The sequence below is a fragment of the Colletes latitarsis genome, chromosome 12, assembly GCF_051014445.1.
Source record: "Colletes latitarsis isolate SP2378_abdomen chromosome 12, iyColLati1, whole genome shotgun sequence".
Taxonomy (NCBI): domain Eukaryota; kingdom Metazoa; phylum Arthropoda; class Insecta; order Hymenoptera; family Colletidae; genus Colletes; species Colletes latitarsis.
The window spans coordinates 27,214,590-27,234,007 of record NC_135145.1 but is presented as its reverse complement, the minus strand read 5'-3'; the positions used below and the strand labels follow the sequence as shown (position 1 = coordinate 27,234,007).

The window sequence follows — 19,418 nt, the reverse complement described above, 5'->3', positions numbered from 1 at the left end:
GCCTTTATTTTTTTACTCATTTGTTGTTATAAGTGTTATGTATGATATACAGTAACATATGTTTGAATATAATTAATAATATAGAAAATATTGTTGTTTTTACTTCTATATTCCAGGTGTACGAATACTTTAGTCCCCCATTGTATGTCGCAATATTATTTAATGTTTTCTTACATAGTAGTAGGCAGACTGTTGTGAAAGCGATGAGTAGGCCAATGCTCACAGCTACCAGCAATATCATGAACGTTCGATGAGTAACCTTTGAGTCATCAGCCACTACAAAAGAATTATTTTTCATTTTATTGGGGATAAAAATTGTGGGTTACTTCGGGTTAAATGGATCATAGTTTTTTGCTCAATGTTTGGGATTTTGTTTAGAATTGAATGTGATGTAGATTATAGGGCATTAGATGTAGTTTGAGTCGCCATTTTGTTAGAGACAAATTCTTTTGTCTCTTCTTGTCTCGCCATTTTGTTAAAGACAAATTCTTTCTTTTTCAATGCTCACAGCTACGAGCAGTATCATGAACGTTCGATGAGTAACCTTTGAGTCGTCAGCCACTACAAAAGAATTATTTTTAATTTTATTGGGGATAAAAATTGTGGGTTATTTCGGGTTAAATGGATCATAGTTTTTTGCTCAATGTTTGGGATTTTGTTTAGAATTGAATGTAATGTAGACTATAGGGCATTATATGTAGTTTGAGTCGCCATTTTGTTAGAGGCAAATTCTTTTGTCTCTTCTTGTCTCGCCATTTTGTTAGAGACAAATTCTTTCTTTTTCAATGCTCACAGCTACGAGCAGTATCATGAACGTTCGATGAGTAACCTTTGAGTCGTCAGCCACTACAAAAGAATTATTTTTAATTTTATTGGGGATAAAAATTGTGGGTTATTTCAGGTTAAATGGATCATAGTTTTTTGCTCAATGTTTGGGATTTTGTTTAGAATTGAATGTGATGTAGACTATAGGGCATTGCATGTAGTTTGAGTCGCCATTTTGTTAGAGACAAATTTTTTTTTTTAAATATAGGCCTGTTGCTTCTCATGATCGCCACCAGAGGGATCGTGCTCTCACAAGCAGTCGACCGACTCCACCATTGATATTTACAGGATGTTTGCTTGGGGGAAATTTTGATGGGAGATTCTGGAGGCCAAAATAAGACGAAAATCAAGAATAACAATTTGTCGATGGAGGCTTCGTTGAAAAGTTATTAACGTTTAAAATGCCGTCAGTATTTAATTTTTTTCTCGAAAATGCGCAAGATTTCGGGGGTATGTCTATTCACCGAAAATTATTGTAATTGACCCCTAAATTCGAAAATAATTTTTTCAGAACGATTTGAAATCTTCTTTTTTCGCTGAAAAATTTAGGCACCCTTGTCGATTTTTCTTAAAAATTCGTTTTTAATTTTTAATAATTTTGTTTGTTACCCTACAGAAAAATTGTCTAATACTTTTTTGTAGATACCTGTGGGCTCTACCTTAGAAAAAAGTTTCATAGAAATATATTCCCTATTGTAAGAGTTATGGCCGTTTGAAAATGGGACCATTTTTATGGAGTTTTACTTACTTTACGGGGTCAACGGACAACTTTTTCAATTTTCTTAGAATTTCTACATATTCTTCACTAAAATACGCGTTATTTGCATTTGGAAACATTGAAATCGGCCAATCTATTTAGAAGTCATGACGTTTTAAAGATACGTAAGAAATTTTCGAGTGACTTTTCTGGCCATAAATTATATATTTTGTAAGGAATTTTTTTCTCGAAAATGATTAGGATTTCGAGGATATGTCTGTTGACCAAAGATGCTTATAATCGGCCCTTGCAACTAAATATAATTTTTTTAGTATGATTTGAAATTTTTTAATTTTGTCTAAAAATTTTAATATCTGCTGGAATTTTTTTCTCGAAAGTGGATAGCATTTCAGGGATATGCCTAATCACCAAAAATGCTTATAATTGACCCTTGCAGGTAAAAATAATTTTTTCAGAACGATTTGAAATTTTTTAATTTCGCCGAAAAATTTGCCTACCTTCCTGAATTTTTTTCTCGAAAATGCGTAGGATATCGAAAGTATATGTATTCATAAAAAATGATTGCAATTGACCCCTGTAACCGAAAATAATTTTTCCAGTACGATTTGAAATCTTCTTTTTTCGCTGAAAAATTTAGGCGCCTCGTCGATTTTTCTTAAAAATTCGTTATTAATTTTTAGTAATTTTGTTTGACACCCTACAGAAAAGTTGTCTAATACTTTTTTGTAGGTGCCCATGGGCTCTGCTTCAGAAAAAAGTTTCAATGAGATACCTTTACTATTGTAGGAGTTATGGCCGTTTAAAAATTGAACCTCTTTAATGGTGGGTTTTCACATTTTACGGGATCACGGTTAATAAAATTAAATTAACAAATTTCAAATCATTCTGAAAAAATTATTTTCGGTTGTGGGGGTCAATTACAATCATTTTTGATGGATACACATACCCCTGAAATCCTACCCACTCTCGAGAAAAAAATTCGAGTAGGTACTAAAATATTTGGATGAAATTAAAAAATTTCAAATCATACTAAAAAAATTATACGTAGTTCCAGGGGTCAATTGCAAGCATTTTTGGTGAAGAGACATACCCCGAAATCCTACGCACTTTCGAGAAAAAAATTCCTTACCAAAAATATAATATGGGGCCTGAAATGGTACCCCGAAATTTCATGCATATTTTTAAAACATCATAACTTTTGAACGAAGTGGAGGATTTTAATGTTTGAAAAATCTATCAACGCGTATTGTAGTAGAGAATATGTAGAAATTCTAAAAATATTCGAAAAGTTGATCCTTGATACTGTAAAATGTGAAAAACCCCATAAAAATGGTCCAATTTTCAAACGGCCATAACTCTTACAATAGTGAATATATTTCAATGAAACTTTTTTCTGAAATAGAGCCCATGGGCATCTACAAGAAAGTATTAGACAATTTTTCTGTAGGGTTACAAACAAAATTAATAAAAATTAAAAACGAATTTTTAAGAAAAATTGATGGGGGGTAGAGGTGCCTAAATTTTTCAGCGAAAGTAAAAAATTTCAAATCGTCCTGAAAAAATTATTTTTATCTGCAAGGGTCAATTATAATCATTTTTGGTGATTAGGCATATCCCTGAAATCCTACTCACTTTCGAGAAAAAAATTCCGGCAGATATTGAAATTTTTAGACCAAATTAAAAAATTTCAAATCATACTAAAAAAATTATATTTAGTTGCAAGGGCCGATTATAAGCATCTTTGGTCAATAGACATATCCTCGAAATCCTAATCATTTTCGAGAAAAAAAATTCCTTACAGAAAATATAATTTATGGCCAGAAATGTCACTCGAAAATTTCTTAGGTATCTTTAAAACGTCATAACTTCTGAAACAATTGGACGATTTCAATGTTTCCAAATGCAAATAACGCGTATTTTAGTGAAGAATCTGTAGAAATTCTAAGAAAATTGAAAAAGTTGTTCCTTGACCCCGTAAAGTAAGTAAAACTCCATAAAAATGGTCCCATTTTCAAACGGCCATAACTCTTACAATAGTGAACATATTCCAATGAAACTTTTTTTTGAAGTAGAGCCCATTGGTACCTACAAAAAAGTATTACACAATTTTTCTATAGAGTGTCAAACAAAGTTATTAAAAATCAAAAACGAATTTTTAAGGAAAATCGACAAGGGGTAGATGCCTAAATTTTTCAGTGACAGTAAAAAAATTCAAATCGTTTTGGAAAAATTATTTTCGGTTGCAGAGGTCAATTCTAATCATTTTTCGTCAACAGACATAACACCGAATTCCTACCCACTTTCGAGAAAAAAATTCGAGTAGGTACTGAAATTTTTGGATGAAATTAAAAAATTTCAAATCATACTAAAAAAATTATATGTAGTTACAGTGGTCAATTACAATCATTTTTGGTGAATAGACATACCCTCAAATTCCTACCCACTTAGGAGAAAAAAATTCGAGAAAGTGTGAAATTTTTCGACAAAATTAAAAAATTTCAAATCGTTCTGGAAAAATTATTTTCGGTTGCAGGGGTCAATTACGATAATTTTTGGCGAATAAACCTACTCGCGAAATCCTACCCACTTTCTAAAAAAAAATTCAGTACTGGCGAAGCTTTAAACATTAATAACTTTTTAACGAAGCCTCCATCAACAAATTAGTATTCTTCATTTCCGTCTTATTTTGGCCTCCAGAATCCACCATTAAAATTTTTCCCATGGTCGAATACCCTGTATAGATGAAAAACCAAATGTATTCCAGAATCCTGTTGAGTACTGCTGTTCTATTAAAAATGAACCAAGATGCCATATTTGTGGTGACGTGGCAATAATTAAATGCACATAGTGTAAGAAATCTTTATGTTTCAAACATTTTTTCAACGAGTATCACTATCATCGAAACTACATAGAGTAATTGCTATACACACTGTATGTATTTATAATTTATAAATCGCTCCACCCTTGCCACAATGTCATAGATGGGTAATAAAAACAATTAATCTTTCCATTGTTGTTAAGAAACTTGTCACTGTTACTGTTACTTGTTACTTGTTACTGTATAATTTAGTGCAAGCCTACAGTGCTCCATTAAAATCAAAGTTAGAACGGCTCCTACCATAGTGGACGTACTTGCAAAATATAAATCACAAAAATCTGCAAAACTATAAGAGGCAATTTTAAAATATTACACACCAATGGATTTGGAATAAAATGCTCGTCATTTTTCGTCATTACGAAAATTTCAATAAAACGAAAAATTAAGTTAACAAATTTTTTTTTGTCATAAACAAATCGTATTTTGTTAAATTTTTCAACACCATATTATCGTACATAAGAAACCATTAACCTCGCCCATTAACAATTTTTTCGTACGTCTTTCCGTTTCCGAGATAGCCGTTTCGCGCCAAAACTTCAAGGGGTGGTTTCACCCCTCAAACTCGAGTTACCTCAGCTAAAAAAAAATACGTGTCGATTATTTTTGGCTGCTTCATAAGTGTACGAAGTTTCATCAAAATCGTAGCCGGACCATTCTCGAAGGTTCCATTTCTTTCATGTGACCATAACCTCAACTTTCTCTCAAATCCTCAATTCTCATACGTATATATAGTTCTTTTTTATTATCGAATCGTAGACTATTGAGCATTTTTTAAATTTTGCTTTCTAAGTCTCATTGCTTCTTTTTAACTATGTGCCTTTTTAGGTTAGAATTTAACCAGAAACAGAAGAAATGTTAATTTATGGAGCTCAAGGTCAATGTACATATATATATATTCCTGTTTTGGCAGGATCGTCCCACAAGAGGACCTTCAAGTCAGCGGAGGACTGTACTACCCAAAGATGACTTGTTGGCTAGGCACCCACAAACTAAACGGGGCAAGCAGAGGTCTTTGCGCCCCCCTATTGGAGAGGCTTGCTCTGCATAGTAGTCTCCATGACCACGAGGGACTTTTGACCTATTCACAACTAGTATTTTTACGGTTGCGCCAGTGCCTCTCAGTCTTGAGCTATCCTACTCTGCCCCTATACGTTTTGTTCACGTCCTTTGTCATGGAATTGCAGTTGTGAGCCTCTCAGCCAGTCACCACTGGATAGTACCACTCTTCCACGACGTGTTTACATCCCCACTCCTCTTGTTGTCCGCTAACTCACTGGGATTGGTCGAAACCGGCGACGAAGATCGGTGACAGCCAATCAGCGGGCTGCAGCAAGAGTGGGGATGTAAACACGCTGTGCCTTCTTCTCCTGGAAGGACGGTACGTGAAATGACAGGCGATTTTCATTTTAAGAATCATTACTGTACAACAAATATCGAATTAAACGGATTTGCTTCAAACGAAGGTGGTTGTTAGGAGAATGAACGAAGCAAGATGTTCGATACTTACTGACGCAGGATCTAGAGTCATTACTCAGCAGCCATCCAGGTGGACAGAGGCATTTAGTCTCGTTGAGATACTGATCTAGAGCGACGCAGCGGAAGTCGCAGCCGCAACCACTGATGGCGGGAATTATGAAAACCTCGCCAGGTCCGTGGCTTATGGCTGGCTGGAAGTGCACGTGCATGAGGTCACGGCTGCCATAGGAGTAACCGCCATCGCCATTTGCACTCTCCTTATGACCAGTATCGCCACCTACATCACAAAATGGAACTTTGAACAAAATGGCTCGAAATTGGATCTTTGATCAAGATTGTTTAAGGTTATAAAATAGTTTCCAAAAACAGGAATAGAGCTTCTAAAATACAAGAATATTAAAATAAGTATCAATATCATTTTTTTTGAAATTTTGTACCCTTGTTGAGATGTATTTTTTTACTTTTAAAGGTTTGTTTAAATTATTGACGAGCCTTGGAGATTGGATCTTTGATCGCCATTGTTTAAGGTTATAAAATAGTTTCCAAAAACAGGAATAGAGCTTCTAAAATACAAGAATATTAAAATAATATCAATATCATTTTTTTGAAATTTTGTACCCTTGTTGAGATATATTTTTTTACTTTTAAAGGTTTGTTTAAATTATTGACGAGCCTTGGAGATTGGATCTTTGATCGCCATTGTTTAAGGTTATAAAATAGTTTCCAAAAACAGGAATAGAGCTTCTAAAATACAAGAATATTAAAATAATATCAATATCATTTTTTTTGAAATTTTGTACCCTTGTTGAGATGTATTTTTTTACTTTTAAAGGTTTGTTTAAATTATTGATGAGCATTGGAGAACGACTGAATACACCTGTAAATTATAGTTCTTTAATATTTTTCAATATCTTCGTTTTATATTTAAGATTCACATGTTGTGAGAGTGGTAAATCAAAGAAAATATTTTTTTGTACAATTTAAACAATTTTTCATCTTCCATCATTATTCTATGTGATAGGTTATTTTGCATAGTGATTGAATACTTTTGCGACCTTACAATTGACTAGTTTTGTATTTCTTTTGGATTATTTAAGTAATCGTGTACAATTAATAGGAAGTTTATAACAAATTTAGGCACCTACCCCCTGTCGATTTTCCTTAAAAATTCGTTTTTTATTTTTAATAATTTCGCTTGACGTCCTACAGAAAAGTTGTTTAATACTTTTTTGTAGGTACCTATGGGCTCTACTTCAGAAAAAAGTTTCATTGAAATATATTCACTATTATAAGAGTTATGGCTGTTTGAAAATTGGACCATTTTTATGGGGTTTTTCCCCGTTTACGGGGTCAAGGATTAACTTTTCTTATATTTTTGCAATTTCTACATATTCTTCACTAAAATACGCGTTGATTGCTTTTTTAAATATTGAAATCGTTCAATCCGTTCAAACGTTATGACGTTTTCAAATTTTGAAGTGACATTTCTGGCCTGAAATTATATTTTCAGTAAGGAATTTTTTTCTCGAATATGCGTAGGATTTCGTGGCTACGTCTATTCCCCAAAAATGATTGTAATTGACCCCTACAGCCAAAAATAATTTTTCGAGAACGATTTGAAATTTTTGTATTTTATCGAAAAATTTCAAACTTTCTCGAATTTTTTTCTAGGAAATGAGTAGGATTTCGGCGATATGACTCTTCACCAAAAATGATTGTAATTAACCCCTACACCCAAAAATATTTTTTTTCGAAAGATTTGAAATTTTTTTTTGTAGGCACCGACACCCCGTCGATTTTTCTTAAAAATTCGTTTTTGATTTTTAATAATTTCGTTTGACGTCCTACAGAAAAGTTGTTTAATACTTTTTTGTAGGTACCTATGGGCTCTACTTCAGAAAAAAGTTTCATTGAAATATATTCACTATTATAGGAGTTATGGCTGTTTGAAAATTGGACCATTTTTATGGGGTTTTTCTCATTTTAGGTGGTCAAGGAACAACTTTTCGAATATTTTTATAATTGCTACATATTCTACACTAAAATACGCGAAGTTTGGCTTTTTGAACATTACAATCGTCCAATCCGTTCAGAAGTTATGGTGTTCTAAAGATTCGCATGAAATTTCGAATACCATTTCAGGCCTTAGATTATATTTTCATTTAGGAATTTTTTTCTCGAAAATGCTTAGGATTTCGTGGGTATGTCTATTGACCAAAAATTATTATAATTGGTCCTTGCAATCAAAAATAATTTTTTTAGAACGATTTAAAGTTTTTTAATTTTGTTGAAAAATTTCACACCTTCTCGAATTTTTTTCTCCAAACTAGGTAGGATTTCCGGGGTATATCTATTCATCAAAAATGATTATAATCGACCCTTGCAACCGGAAATAATTTTTTTATAACGATTTGAAAAATTTTTTTTCGCTAAGAAATTTCACCACCTACCCGAATTTTTTTCTCGAAACTGAGTAGAATTTCGAAAATATGTCTATTCACCAAAAATGCTTGTAATTGACCCATACAACCGAAAATAATTTTTCCAAAACGATTTGAAATTTTTTAATTTAATTGTTAATAACTTTTTAACGAAGCCTCCATCAACAAATTGGTATTCTTGATTTTCGTCTTATTTTGGCTTCTAGAATCACCCATTAAAATTGTTCCCAGGGGTGGCCGAGCACCCTGTATGCGATCTGGTACTTCGTACAACACGAAATACGAAAAAAATTACAAATATAAAATCTTTCTTTATTGTGAAAAAATCAAAATTCCAATTTATCCGTATTTTGTACATGGATGTGTAGTTTCCCTGTACAAATGGAGAAAAAAAAATCATTAATGTCCAAAGAGAAAAATAAAAAAATGTGCTATTTTTTAACATATTGTTTAAACAAATAAAAGTTTTGCAAATCTCTTTACACCATCAAATTCTCCGTTTAAAAACATAAATTTCATCCATTTGAAGCACACCCCTATCTCTAATAGTTTCCCAGATATTCAACAAAGTATGTTTCGAGCCCCCAACTTTGAGGGCTGATTTCAACCCCTTAAAGTGAATACTAGCAGCTACAAAAAATACGTGGCTAATAGATTTATGAGAACTACATAATTGCGAAGTTTCATCGAAATTGGAGATTTACACCTAGGGATGGTCCCTTGTGAGTATTAATTTTAAAAGATCAAACTACGATCACTGCTTGTACATAGGTGAAGTATATAAAAATAAGGTTTATGTTATTTTGTATGTTGATAATCTATTAATTTTTAGTTTATATACTGATAGTTCAGACAAGATTAAGACAATGCTAGGAAATAGATTTAAAATGAAAGATTTAGGAGTAGTTCGACAGTATTTAGGAATAGAAATACTTCAAGCGCAACAAGAAAATGTTCCTCAGTCAAAAAAGATATACAGAGAGTCTTGCAGAAAAATATAAAATTGAAAGTTCCAGGTATCATGATACTCCAATGGAAATGAAACTCATTTTTAAAATTTAACCTCAAATAACTCGGTCAAGGATCATTTTTATCTCCACCGATCCAGGAGTTTAGAACACTGTATTGATTGTGACATAAGAACGTCCCAAAATTCACACAAGATTTGAAAAAAGAAGACAGCGTAACAGTTGTCAGTTAAATGTTATTAAAAATACAGTGTCACACCAAAGAACAATGCATCTTCCTTGTTGAGCAGTATTTTAAAAGTAATGAAGGTTCGACAGTACAAAATATGGTGGGAATAGTGACTTAACTTCATCAACTGCGAAGAGATTAAATAAAAAATTCAGGGAGACTAGATCAATTAGTGATCTTAGACACTCTGGTCAAAACATTGAAACAGTTCATACATAAGTATCGCTGAGAGTTCAGAAACATCAACTCAGCACTGTTATCAAGAATTGGACACTTGGAGAAGCTCTCGACAACATATTCTCATGAAAGATTTGCATCGTCATGCTTACAAAGTTCAATTAACTCAAAAGCTGAAGCCTACTGACCACAGCGAAGGGAGTTCGTTGAATGGATACTGAGTTTACGAACAAAATCATCAGATGAAGCTCATTTTCACCTTGTTGATTTCATTAATCGTCAAAATAGTCCTATATGTGAGGTTCAGAAGATCCACAAGTGTCTTTTTATTGTTGAGAAACAAATGTGTCATTGATGCGGATTTTGAGCTGATCGAACCATTCTTCTTTAAAAATGCTGATCAGACAATAACAGAAAATGGTACTAGCTATTGCAACATAACTCTTTTCTGCCTAAATGCTAAATATGGATGTGGACACCAAGACGGTGCCACGTGCCATACAGCCTGAGAATCGATTCAACTACTGTACGAGTCACATTGGCTAAAACCTTCATTCAGAGGACCTTGGCAACATAGGTCAAAGTTGCTGAGCTTCTTGCAATGCATATAAGCTAACAAAAGCGCCTTTAAAACCTCAACAGACTATTTGAACGTGAGGTTTACCGCTTATAATTGCCCAAATGATTGCGTTTCTAATGGAAATCCCCCCTAATATATCGAAATTGGAACAGTCCAATTTTAACGCAATTGAAGGGGTGTTAAAATGACATTGATATTAATCTTTTAACTACCTATGTAACCGCCACCTCCGCCTCCTGTTAAGCATCCACCACCTCCACCACCAAATCCTCCGTTGCCGTGGCTTTGGTTCCTAGGACCGCAACCAATTCCTCCCACGCCACCCTGAACAAGAGGTGCACCAGCTGAAGTTCGTTGACTGGACTCGCTGCTCGATGACCAGTTCCATCCGCCGCCAGGTCCACCTACGCCAACCAGACTTTTCTTAATTAACACAGCTTCAAAATAGTTGCAACTAACCATAGATTGACGAAAATCCTCTAAATGAAGTTTAAACTTCGTTAATAGTTTGAAAGTTGTCACGTCAACCTTGAATTGCAGCTTTTAGATTGAAAATTACATAATTGCTGCTCATCTTTTCGACTTTCTTAAATGAGAACAATTTGTGTAAACATCATGGTCCATCTATGGTTTTCAGCATGATTTAGAATGAACAAAATGACTCGTCACTATTATGTGTTATAGACTCTTCTACAAAGAATTTATAAGTACAAGGAAAACTAAACTTAAGAGTGATATTGGCGATTGTCAGATCAGGGATGCAGAAATAAATGTCTATTTTATTTTTCAGTCTATTAATTTCAAATTGAAATCATTACTCATTAATTCTATCTATTATTTATTAATGTATTAAACACAAACTCCTAATATTTACCTGCTTCTGTTGAAAGAACTGCACCCGACGTTGGTGGTCTTCCAGACGGCGCTGGTCCCCGTCCATGTTGAAGACCATTGTCAACAAACTGTCCAAATCCTATACCACCTCCACCCGATGCAATGAGTATCGGATGCTGTTGGCCATTAGCTTTCAACTGTAACAATAAAATTATGTTTGGTCTGAAAGTGACATACTGATTAATGTAATAGGTTTCTAACATTTTTGTGTCATTTGATTTAACAATTTCCACTTGTGAAAATGACTCAAAACAAAAGGAATAACACTTTTCTTTCCAAAGCTTCTTTTAGAAGAAAATCGAGTTTGAAAATTGTTTTAAGCCTGCACGTAGCATAATCATTTTCATTTACACCTTCGTATCCACTGTCTTCTGCAACATGCTGTCTTCAACAGTACGGCTACCATTCTTACTGTTTGTCTATTTATGTCAGTCGAATTGTAACAATGTCTTGCTACAGCAATACGTTAACATAGTGAAAGCGTTACCTTGTAATGAGAGTACAACAGCAGTAGTTATATTCCAATTCAATTTCCAAATTGTCATCATCGAGGCAAAAGGACGACACAGAAAACAGAGCACTGACTGCGGTACATTTCATAATTACCATAAATCTGGTGACCGTAGAAGATCTATTTTTGATGCAGCAGTTCTTACTTCAGTTCTCGACAATCCCAGAATAATTAATGTGAGGAGGCTAGGGGGGTCAAATAACAAACCCACAATCTACCCCACAATTGTTAAATGTTTATTCGCAAGTGTGTGAGTAACACGTAGCCACACGTAGGTTTATGGTTAATAGACTGAAATTTATGCACGCAACTACATACGTCTTTACCAGACTGTGAGTAACACGTCTGCTAAGACTGAGATTCTTCCTTCAAAACTCTCTTCCATATACAGGGTGGAGCATTTTAAACAGATCACTTGAATAACTCGCTTGTGTTTGAAGATAGGAGAAAATGCATTAGACCAAACTTATTTGGTATCGGGGGGCTCATAACCTGGTATTACCAATTTTTCTGTAGGTGGAGGCGTCAAGGAGATATGAAAGTCAACTCTGTTTTTTTAAACGAAACAGTATATTTTTGTACTTACATTCTGATAGAGTGTTTCAAATCAAATACAATGACCCATTATTAAGGTCACTCAAGCTCACCCAAAGTCAACTGCGATAGAAAATAAATTGTCTCAAAGCACTCTTCGAACACTTGGATACTTTGACACTGCTACTACAAGTGTTCAAAATGGCGACCTTGAACATGGATACATAGTCTAAATCGATGCAATACTGATGACACTGCCTGGCAAATTTCATTTGTATCTATTACAGAGCAAGCTCTTTTTATACGTTCTTGCATGTCAAGTTTGGTAGTTGGTTCTTTGCGGTACACTTCTGCCTTTAATTTTCCCAACAAATAAAAATCGAGAGGTGTCAGGTCTGGGGATCGTACCGGCGATTTGTTATTTCCTGATCGACCTATCCAACAATCTCCAAATTTTCTATTTAGAAATTCTGTAACATTGCGTGCTGAATGAGCAGGACATTCTTCTTGTTGGGACCACATGGATTGTTGTATGCCCAGTGAAGTGTCTTCTAACAATTCTGGCAAAACGTCTTCTAAGATTCTCAGGTACTTGCTACTATTTAGCGTGCCATCAATAAAATATGGACCAATTATTTTATTATGAAGAAGACCGCACCAGATGTTTACAGACCAAGGTCTCTGTTTGTCGACTTCTCTCAACCAGCGTGGATTATCTACTGACCAGTAGTGCATGTTGTGACGGTTAATTGCTCCATGGTTTGTAAATGTGGCCTCATCGGTAAATAACAGTTTACTCAAGAATATTTCATCATCTGGTAGTTTTCGTAAGCCCCATTCACAAAATTGTAAACGTTTTGTATAATCATTTTCAGTTAATTGTTGATGAAGTGATATGTGGAACGGATGAAATTTGTTAATGTGTAATATTCGTAAAATACTTCATCGACTGATCCCATTTTCGCATTTCAGTTGTCTTGTACTAACATGAGAATCTCGTATTACAGCTGCTACAATATTTATCGAGTTTCCATCATCAGTTGCTCGTTTGGCAAGATTACGTGTTTTGTTATCCATAGTTCCAGTTTCTTGGAACTTTTTTATAGTGTTTGTAAAGACAGAAAGTGAAGGTCTATTATTACGATCGGGAAATCTTTCACCATACACACGTACCGCTTCCTTCATGATTCTATGACATTCACCATAAATAAAAACTATTTCTACTTTCTCTGCTATCGTGTAACGCATTTTAGAAAACTGAACACTTACAAGGGACCATCCCGAGGTGTAAATCTCCAATTTTGATGAAACTTCGCAATTATGTAGTTCTCACAAAATTTATTAGACACGTATTTTTTTGTAGCTGCTAATATTCACTTTAAGGGGTTGAAATCAGCCCTCAAAGTTGGGGGTTCGAAACATACTTTGTTGAGTATCTCGGAAACTATTAGAGATAGGGGTTTGCTTCAAATGGATGAAATTTATGTTTTTAAACGGCGAATTTGATGGTGTAAAGAGATTCGCAAAACTTTTATTTGTTTAAACAATATGTTAAAAAATAGCACATTTTTTTATTTTTCTCGTTGGATATTAATGATTTTTTTTGCTTCATTTATACAGAGAAACTACACATCCATGTACAAAATAGGGATAAATTGGAATTTTGATTTTTTCACAATAAAGAAAGATTTTATATTTGTAATTCTTTTCGTATTTCGTGTTGCACGAAATACCAGATCGCATATAGGGTGTTCGGCCACCCCTGGGAAAAACTTTAATGGGAGATTCTAGAGGCCAAAATAAGCCGAAAATCAAGAATACCAATTTGTTGATGGCGGATTCGTTAAAAAGTTATTAACAATTAAATTAAAAAATTTGTATTGCTTTCTTAAGAAAAAGAGACAGATCAAGCGTTTAGACATTAATTTAAATGGCAATTCTAGTATCTAAAGGCATTGTTGAATGAAAGAAAAATGAAACATTTGAAAGTTTATAATCTGTACTTGTAATAAACAATAGAATATACATTCAAGTAGAAAATATCTTATGCTATTGCTTAACTTGCTACTCCTCCCAAATATTACACTCGAAATAGAAATATTTACTCACTGTAAAGATATACGTTGCTCCGCCTCCACCTCCTCCACCATCCTTGATTTTAATATTTTTCACTGCATTTATAGCAGATGTAATTCCTGTGAGAGACGATCCATACGGATGTGATCCACCAGTTTGGCAACTATCTTCTATAAGCCCTAAACTCTGAAAATTTCAATTCGTCAGACATAATTAAGAGAAGACACATAAAATTATCAGAAATGTTTTACAAATAAATATTGACAAAACAAATTCTCATCACTGCATATAAGATTGATTATTTACGATGACAAGTCACTCAAAAGTGTCGTTGAGTGTTTTATTCTAACCTCAAATCAGTGTTACAGAAACAAATGTCTTCTTTATTAATAACAACATTGATAATTCATTACTTGCTGATTCTTAATTCAATTATGTTTCATTTACTGAACGATGTTCGCGACCTCTACATGAAAAGTTTATTTGGATATGTGAACGGTATTGCTTCATCAAGATTCAACGACAATGTGCAGTTCGGTTTTCACAATCTTTTTCTTTCGCTATGTATAACAATTGTCCAATAAAATACTTTGATTTAACATTCACTAATTCTGTTTATTCTTTTGTTCCATTCCATTTAATGCTCTTTGTAAAATCAACAATACTCTTATTGTTCATTACTATAATAATAAGTAACTTACTTTAGGACATGCGTTAGATCCAGGTTGGCCCACCATGAAGTATAGTTGTTCACCCTTTTCTAGCTCCACGACACCACGCACAAGAGCACCTAATGTGCTCCCCATGCCACTCGATCCTTTTCCTCCTCGTGCACCCATTCCGATTAAACTGCAATTGAAAATTACTCAAATACAAATTACGATTAAAGATTACTGAATGTATTAACATAACCCTAGAACATATCAAACATTTCAAAACATCAATTCACTAAGTTACAATTACAATACATACACTCCTGGACAAAAAGATAGCACACTTCAAAATTAACGTAATTTCTATTTACTTAACATTACAAACAAGGTTTAGTTTTTATAGATTCTTGCAAAATACCTCTATAAACATACACAAATGAAAATGAATTGAATTTCACCGGTCTATACAATTTTATTTAAAAAAAGAGAACTTTCAAGGCAATATAGCGGGACAAAATGATAGCACATTTAACTTAAAATTATCAACGAATGGTATTTAATGCTTAATATCTTGTGGCTTCTCCTAATAGCCATCGTTCTCTTTGGCAAAGATTTGTAGAGTTGCAGACGACTGAAAAACTGTTCCCCTTTTCGCATATCATGAAAATAGTAACTCAAACCATCAGGTCCATCTAAATTAAATCTGTAAATATTATTCTTCGCCATTTCTTTCGCATATGAATATTCTCTTCCGCAAAGTGTAGTCGATTCATCTTACGTTGCACAGTTAACCAAGACTTTCTTCAATTTTCATCGTGTTATGTGTTTGCATTTTTGTAAAACACGTCTCACGTTCTTTATATTAGTGTCTACATCAACACTTTGAGCAATTTGCCTTGTAGTTATCTTAGAATTTGATGCTGCTCGTTTAGACTTTGCGGAAGTTCAGATTTTTCAAGAAATTCATTACTTTTCGACTTCTATTCATAATTTTTGCTATTTTTGTCACTGAATATTGTTCTTCCTTCAATTTTATTACAGTGTCCAGTTCACAAACGTTCAATCTCTTTCCACGACCCATTTTTGATAATATTTTGAACAAATATACGAAATAATATGACGGACTTTATTAACTATGTTCCGAGGTTGATGTTCGCAATTTGCAAGCTTCCGTGTAACTGGAAAGCATAGATTTAAATGCGCCCTGCTTGCGAACAGTAATATTTACATTTCTTGTGTTAGAATCCTGACGAAGTATATGTTGTAGACGATATTTTGTAAATTGTATACACAAACATGCTCCGAGTTATCGGTAAAAGAAAATATGTATCTCAATCAGCTCGTAACACAAAATGTGGGAAAATATATGGTGCGCTATCTTTTCGTTACGGAGTGTATGATCTGACATCGAAAAGAAACTGAGTTCTTTGGATTTTTACAAAATATCTCTTCTTCCGATGACACTATCCAACAAGAAAATTTTGTTACAATATTCATTGGATATGTAGAGTTACCTGCCCTAAAAACGAATCAAGTAAAATTGCTCCTTTATTTTCAGTTTTTGAAAAATTTGAATTTTTGTCAAAACATAAATTTTGAAGAAAAAATGGGAAGTGAAAAATAAAAATAGGAAATTTTAATTTGTCTCAAAAGATAAGATAAGTATCCATAATTATAATTTATTGTACCTCAGGATGATTGTAAATAGCCATTGGAGTTTGAAAAAGTGTCGATGACGTAGTTTCTACAATTTGATGAAAAGTTCCTTGTCCAGAAGAAATTTTCTACACAGTAACGGATTCTGTAAATATTCTCACAAAAGAAACTAACCTACAAAAGTGTCGAAGCGATTTTTAGTTCGCACATGGCGAGAAAATATCCACTACGAACAGGAGTACGGCGTTTTGCCGCCATGTCGCCACTGTTTGGTAACCTCGACTCAGCAGTGCTGTATCGACATCGCTAGGGCCCTCTAATATGCACTCACTGACTGCATATGATAATAACAGATTTTTCATGTATTCTTACTTTTAATTTTGATATTGGTAGAGGGAATGAAGTACATAAAGTAAAATATTCTTACGAAAGAAACTAACCTACAAAAGTGTCGAAGCGATTTCTTAGTTCGCACATGGCGAGAAAATATCCACTAGGAACAGTAGTACGGCGTTTTGCCGCCATGTCGCCACTGTTTGGTAACCTCGACTCAGCAGTGCTGTATCAACATCGCTAGGGCCCTCTAATATGCACTCACTGAATGCACGTGATGATAACAGATTTTCCATGCATTATTACTTTTAATTTTGATATTGGCAGAAGGAATGAAATACATAAAGTAAAGAATTATCTGTAGCATCACTAGAGCCAACAAACTTAAAAATATTTACATTTTCCTTGAAGTTTGTATGTTATGTTGTTTCCATTATTCATCAGAATCCTTCAGCATTTTGTAATTAGTATGCAAAAATACATAAAAAATCTATCATTATTACATGCATTTAATGCATATTAAAAGGCCCTAGTGATATTGATACAGCACTGCTGAGTCGAGGTTCCCAAACAGTGGCGACATGGCGGCAAAACGCCGTACTACTGTTCCTAGTGGATATTTTCTCCATTTATTTGAACTAAAAATCGCTTCGATACTTTTGTAGGTTAGTTTCTTTCATGAGAATATTTTACCTTATCTACTTCATTCCCTCTACCAATATCAAAATTAAAAGTAAGAATACATGGAAAATTTGTCATTATCACATGCATTCAGTGAGTACATATTAGAGGGCCCTAGCGATGTTGATACAGCACTGCTGAGTCGAGGTTACCAAACAATGGCGACATGGCGGCAAAACGCCATACTACTATTCCTAGTAAATATTTTCTCGCCATGTGGGTACTAAAAATCGCTTCGACACTTTTATAGGTTAGTTTCTTCGAGGTTATGTCTACAAAATCCGGTACTGTGTAGAAAATTTGTTCTGGACAAAGAATTTTTGAACATTATCGATATGCATTTCATTATCTGCGTAAATTCGTTATTTTTTTATAAACTGCTTGTAAAATTACAGTAAAAAAGTAAGGTTAAATACATTTTTCAACAGGTTCACATACAGAAACAAGTGACTATGTTCAAATTACAAATTATAAATGATTGATTTAATCTGATAATGCTGCATTGTCAAATGGGAATTTGTAGAACGTATGTGCATAAAAATCATTTTCTTACGCATAGACTTTACATGAGTCGGTCAGGTAGACAATACAATAGTTTCTCTATAGTTAATTTTAAAACATCTGCAGCTGAGTTTGTTTCTAGAAAACCACCTTCTTTGCTTTGCGAATATCTTTATATTGCAACGTCTTTTTACGTTTCGTTGGATAGATAGATCCTGGAATAGTTATCCTGCGTTGCCAATTTTCATAACATTTCCACATTGCAGATAGTACGAGAAACAGAAGAAAAGCAGAAATTGTTTCAGTAATCATTTGATTCAACCGTCATTTCTGATTTTCTTCTGTTTCTTGTACCTTGTGAATTTTGTTCAACCGTGCTATAAAAATGAACGAATTAGTAGTTCCAGAAGTACGGACCTCATTTAAATTACACGAATTTTGTAAAAATAAAGAAGCCTTATTTAAATTTTTGCGAGACAAAAAGTTAATTGCCCAAAATCTTAATTGTCCACAGTGTGGAAATACAATGAAATTGGTAAATGAAAATTGGCGCTGTAGAAGAACAATTCCAGCATCTGCGAATGCTGGCGAAAGAAAGCGAATTTGTGATATAAAAATTTCTATGAAGCGTGGAACATGGTTTTCAAAAACAAAACTTTCTTACGAAATAGTATTAAAATTAACATACATGTTAGTCCACAATTTTGAACAGTACCACATAATACGAGAATTACAATTGAACAAAAATACTGTTTCTCAATGGAACTATTTTGCGAAACAAGTGATGGCTGATTGGCTACAAAACTTGTGTGAGATACTTGGCGGACCAGGCAAAGTGGTAGAGATAGACAAATCTAAATTTGGCAGAAGAAAATATCACAGAGGTCATCGTGAGGAAGGACAGTGGGTTTTCGGAGGAGTAGAAAGGGAAAGTGGGAAAATATTCCTGGTCCCTGTTGAAAGTAGGGACACGGAGTCCCTTCTTTCAATAATTAAACAGTGAGTGTTGCCTGGGACTACAATTATATCAGATTGTTGGAAAGCCTACAATATTTTGGAAAAGGAAGGGTATAAACACCTCACCGTAAACCATAGTTTACATTTTAAAGACCCAGAGACAGGCGCTCATACAAATACAATAGAAACTACATGGAGGCATAGTAAACATTTTTTGCCTGAATATTGTCGGTTAGTATTTGCAATTTCACACTTTTGTAACATATAATACCATAAATATTTTCTATTTTCAGCAAAAAAGATAGTTTCATTGGGTACGTAAGTCATTAC

General features: G+C 33.9%; 1 protein-coding gene across 4 annotated transcripts in view; it reads right to left on the bottom strand.

The window, feature by feature from the left end:
• Window positions 1-19,418, bottom strand: part of Alk (Anaplastic lymphoma kinase) — a 143,941-nt gene that overhangs the window by 76,144 nt on the left and 48,379 nt on the right. For all 4 annotated transcript variants that reach the window (XM_076779247.1, XM_076779249.1, XM_076779250.1 and 1 more), the window contains 6 exons: window positions 15,009-15,156; window positions 14,341-14,493; window positions 11,167-11,323; window positions 10,505-10,696; window positions 5,929-6,174; window positions 175-276 (listed from right to left, as the gene is read on the bottom strand). In XM_076779247.1, coding sequence (XP_076635362.1) covers window positions 175-276; window positions 5,929-6,174; window positions 10,505-10,696; window positions 11,167-11,323; window positions 14,341-14,493; window positions 15,009-15,156 — 998 coding nt within the window. The remainder of the gene's footprint in view (window positions 1-174; window positions 277-5,928; window positions 6,175-10,504; window positions 10,697-11,166; window positions 11,324-14,340; window positions 14,494-15,008; window positions 15,157-19,418) is intronic.